Source organism: Triticum urartu, chromosome 5A (assembly GCF_056163025.1).
Source record: "Triticum urartu cultivar PI428250 chromosome 5A, HENAU_Tu73, whole genome shotgun sequence".
NCBI lineage: Eukaryota > Viridiplantae > Streptophyta > Magnoliopsida > Poales > Poaceae > Triticum > Triticum urartu.
In genome coordinates this window covers 555,540,995-555,545,054 of record NC_141877.1, presented here as the reverse complement: position 1 = coordinate 555,545,054, position 4,060 = coordinate 555,540,995, and the positions used below count along the sequence as shown (strand labels likewise).

Below are 4,060 nucleotides of genomic sequence, written 5' to 3'. Positions count from 1 at the left end.
AAAAGCTGAGGAAGACTGGTGAAAACCCAAATCGTCGAAAAAACCCCAAAAAACTGTTTAAAAAGCCGAAAACGTGTGCGGAAAAATTAAAAAAAATCGGAGGGAGCGCCTAGAGCGCGACACATGACGAATGGCTGAGAGTGCGTCAAGTGGCGCTGATCGTTGCGAGGCTCCCGAAGGAGGGCTCGTTAACCTTTTTTTTAGAATCTCGCAAAGCTTTATTACTGAATAAGAATGTTCATGGGTACAAAGACAAGGTCGCCGGGCTGGCCGAGCCAGGTGTGACGGCCAAACCCTAAAGATAAAGCATACTTTGCGAGATTATGGGCCTCCGTGTTGGAGGTCGTATACTCATGACTAAAAGAACATGAAATAAAGGTTGCTGCTCTAGCCTTGATCTCCTGGACAATAGCATCGAAATTTGCTAGGCTTCCTTCCCTGATCGCATCAATCTCCACCTTGCAATCCGAGGCCACCATAATTTGGTTGAGATAGAGATCCTCTGAGAGTGCTAACGCCTCCCGAATATCTAGTGTTTCGAGCACCTGAGGGTCACGAAGGCCCCTCAAGGTGAGTGATGAAGCTCCCATAAATAGCCCCCCTGCATCCCTGTAGATTACTCCAACTGCACCAAAAGTGCCCGAGCGAGACACAGCTGTGTCCACATTGAACTTGAAGTGGTCAGCAGGTGGCGGCACCCACGTCGCCGGCCGTGATATCGTTGTCACCTGTGTTCTTTCCTTCTTCTTCAAGAATTCTATATCTGATAAGTAAGATTTGATGTAATTGTCCGTGGTAAAAGGGGTCTGGAAGATCTCTTCGTGTATGGCCTTCCGTCTTGAACTCCATATAGCCCATAAGGTGACGATCATCAAAGTAAACTGCTCTGTTGGAAGTGACTCGCTCATGGCAAAAAGCCATAGTCTTGCGTATGGCTTCGTTGTTGCTAACATATGCTCGACCAACTCGCCATCAGACAGAGCCCAAACACAGCGGGACGCACTACAATCCAGCAAGGAATGGCGCCAGCTGTCCTGCCCTCCGCAAAGTGTGCAAACACTCGAAGTTGCCATGTGCCGATGGTTTAGAACGTCACCCATCGGGAGCGAGTGTTGCGCCAATCGCCATGTGAAAAATCTCAGCTTCGGCGGTACTGCCACCTTCCAGAGGGAGTTCCACGGCACCCCCTCATCTCAGCTTCGGAGTTTGAAGGATCCTCTCGTTCTTCTAGCCATGCCTCGCGCCCGATTTTGATTCTGACAATAATCCTGTAGGCTGACCGTATGGAGAAGTGTCCCTTGGGATCATCATTCCATGCCCAAATATCTTCCACCCGCCGAGTGCATAATGGAATCTGTAAGATAGCCTCAGCATCAAGTGGTATGAAAACCTGTTTGACCAGGTCCTCCCGCCATTCAGCTGCAGTGTGATCAATCAACTCTGAAACCATCTATGGTGGATCATCCAACAGAGACGTAATCGGCCGCATCAGTCCATTCCGAGGAATCCAACTTTGGTTCCATATGTGCGTGGATGCTCCATCCCCAATTCTTCTAATCACCCCTTGGGTGATAACATCCCTCCCATCAAGTATAGAACGCCAGATCTGTGAAGGATGAGGGCCTAATTGAGCGTCTAGGACAAAGCCTTGTGGAAAATAAACTACTTTAAGAATTTGTGCACTCAAAGAAGAGGGATCATTCAATAGTCTCCACACTTGTCTGGACAGAAGTGCCAAGTTGAAGATCTCGATGTCCCGGAATCCCAATCCTCCCAGAATTTTTGATCGAGTCATCAAATCCCACGCTACCCAACATGGTTTCCTCTTTCCCCTCTTGCTTCCCCACCAAAACTGACAGATAAGAGAAGTGATGCTATCACAAAGGCCTCTCGGAAGCCTGAAACAAGACATCAAAAAAACTGGTATGGCTTGGGCCACGGACTTTATTAGAACCTCCTTTCCGGCAACAGATAAAAGTTTCTCCATCCATCCTTTTATCCTTTCCCAGACTCTGTCTCGTAAATATTTGAAAGTGCCATTCTTTGACTGTCCCACATCTATTGGCATTCCCAAGTACTTCTCACCGAGAGAATCATTCTGCACATTGAGTATATTCTTTATTTCCACTCTAAGGGTCTCCGGGCACCCTTTACTGGAAAAAAATCGATGATTTATCATAGTTTACTCTTTGACCTGAAGCCAAGCAATAAGCATCAAGTAGGTTTGATACCTCATTTGCCCCTTGGACACTAGACTTGAAAAGCAGCAGGCTGTCATCTGCAAACAAAAGGTGATTCACTGCCGGAGCCGTGGGTGCCACCGAGCACTAATGACTAAGAACTGTGTTTTAAGAGGCACGAAAGGCCCTCCATTGCAATCAAGAATAAGTAAGGGGAAATAGGATCTCCATGCCTAATACCTTTGGATGGTGAGAAGCTGTCCAATCTCTCTCCATTAAACAGAACCGAGAACGAAACAGAAGTGATCATACTCATCACGGTCTGGATCCATTCTGAAGCAAATCCAAGCTTACCCATGATGGCTTGTAGGTAAGGCCATTCCAATCTATCATACGCCTTCATCATGTCCAGCTTGAGTGTACAAAAACTATTAGACTTCGATATGTTTCTCTTCATAAAGTGCAAGCATTCATAGGCACATATGATATTATCGGTGATTAACCTTCCTGGGACAAAGGCTGATTGCTCCTTTGAGATAATATCTGGCAATATCACTTTGAGTCTGTTCGCTACCACTTTTGAGGCAATTTTATAGATAACATTGCATAGACTAATAGGTCTAAACTGGGTGAGGAGAGTGGGGTTTTGTACCTTGGGGATCAACACAAGGACCATGTCATTAATACTGGCTGCACTCTCCTCTCCTTGGATAATCCGAAGCACCACATTAGTAATCTCCTCCCCAGAAATATCCCAATGGCGCTGATAAAAGTGTGCAGGGAATCCATCTGGGCCTGGGGCCTTTGTAGGAAACATCTAAAATAGTGCCTGCTTCACCTCCTCATTTGTATAGGGGGCACAAAGTGAAGCATTCATATCTGCTGTTACTTTACGAGGCACATGCTGAAGCACATCATCCATCCCTTGCACTCCCTCTATGGTGTACAACGTTCTATAGAAATCTGTCACAAGCTGTTTCATCTCGGCCTTGTCATCTACACGTATGCCCAACGCATTATGAATGGCCCGGATCATGTTCTTCTTCCTCCTCATGTTTGCCCTCATGTGAAAAAAAATTGTGTTTCTGTCGCCCGCTGCTAGCCACTGAATTCTAGATCTCTGCCTCCACATAATCTCTTCCCTATGATATAGTTCAACCAATCGCTCATTCAGCTTCAACTCAAGATGATTTGGAGACGTCCTCGACGGAACACTTCGAAGCCTTTCTAATTCACCTTTAGCCTTCTTGATTTCCTTTCTAATGCTCCCAAAGGTATCATCATTCCATGCCGTGAGGTTCTTTGAAAGTAGTTCGAGCTTTCTGCGAAGTGCTTCCACTCCTTCATCGCCTTGGTGCTCGTTCCATCCCGATGCAATAGTGTCACACCAGGATTCATGTGATTCCCACATCACCTCGTAGCGAAAGCTCAGTTTTGGCCGTGCCACGGGTTCCTCATACTGCACCAATATAGGTCCATGATCTGAGGAGGCCACTGTCAAGTGTGTTACATTAGCCATAGGGTATCGTGCTGCCCAGTCCGTCGTAGCCAGCGCCCTGTCCAGCCTCACGCGGGTGTAAGAGCCCCCCGCCACTTTCTTCTCGAACGTCCAAAATCTGCCCTGATAGCCCAAATCCATCAACATGCAAACATCAACCGCATCACGAAAGCCTTGAATTTGTGCATTACTCCGGTTAGCAACTCCATCATGTTCCTCCGGACGTAACACTTCGTTAAAATACCCTATGCACAGCCAAGGGAGGTTATTCAAAGTTGATAACCCTTTTAAAAGGTCCCATGACTGATGTCTCAGATGTGTCTGAGCCTCGCCGTACACGCATGTTAACAGTAACGCCCCAAGACCGGAGCTTCAGATGCCT

At 46.9% G+C, this 4,060-nt stretch overlaps 2 protein-coding genes across 2 annotated transcripts; both read right to left on the bottom strand.

Annotated features, from left to right (window-relative positions):
- Positions 1-221: 221 nt before the first annotated feature.
- LOC147972827 (uncharacterized) lies at positions 222-1,073 on the bottom strand. The gene has a single exon (XM_087524467.1). The coding sequence runs from the start codon at positions 1,071-1,073 to the stop codon at positions 222-224; it is 852 nt and encodes a 283-aa protein (XP_087380593.1).
- A 1,924-nt stretch (positions 1,074-2,997) lies between these two features.
- On the bottom strand, positions 2,998-3,819 carry LOC147972826 (uncharacterized). Its single transcript, XM_087524466.1, has one exon. It carries the CDS (start codon positions 3,817-3,819, stop codon positions 2,998-3,000), a length of 822 nt encoding a protein of 273 aa, XP_087380592.1.
- Positions 3,820-4,060: the final 241 nt, after the last annotated feature.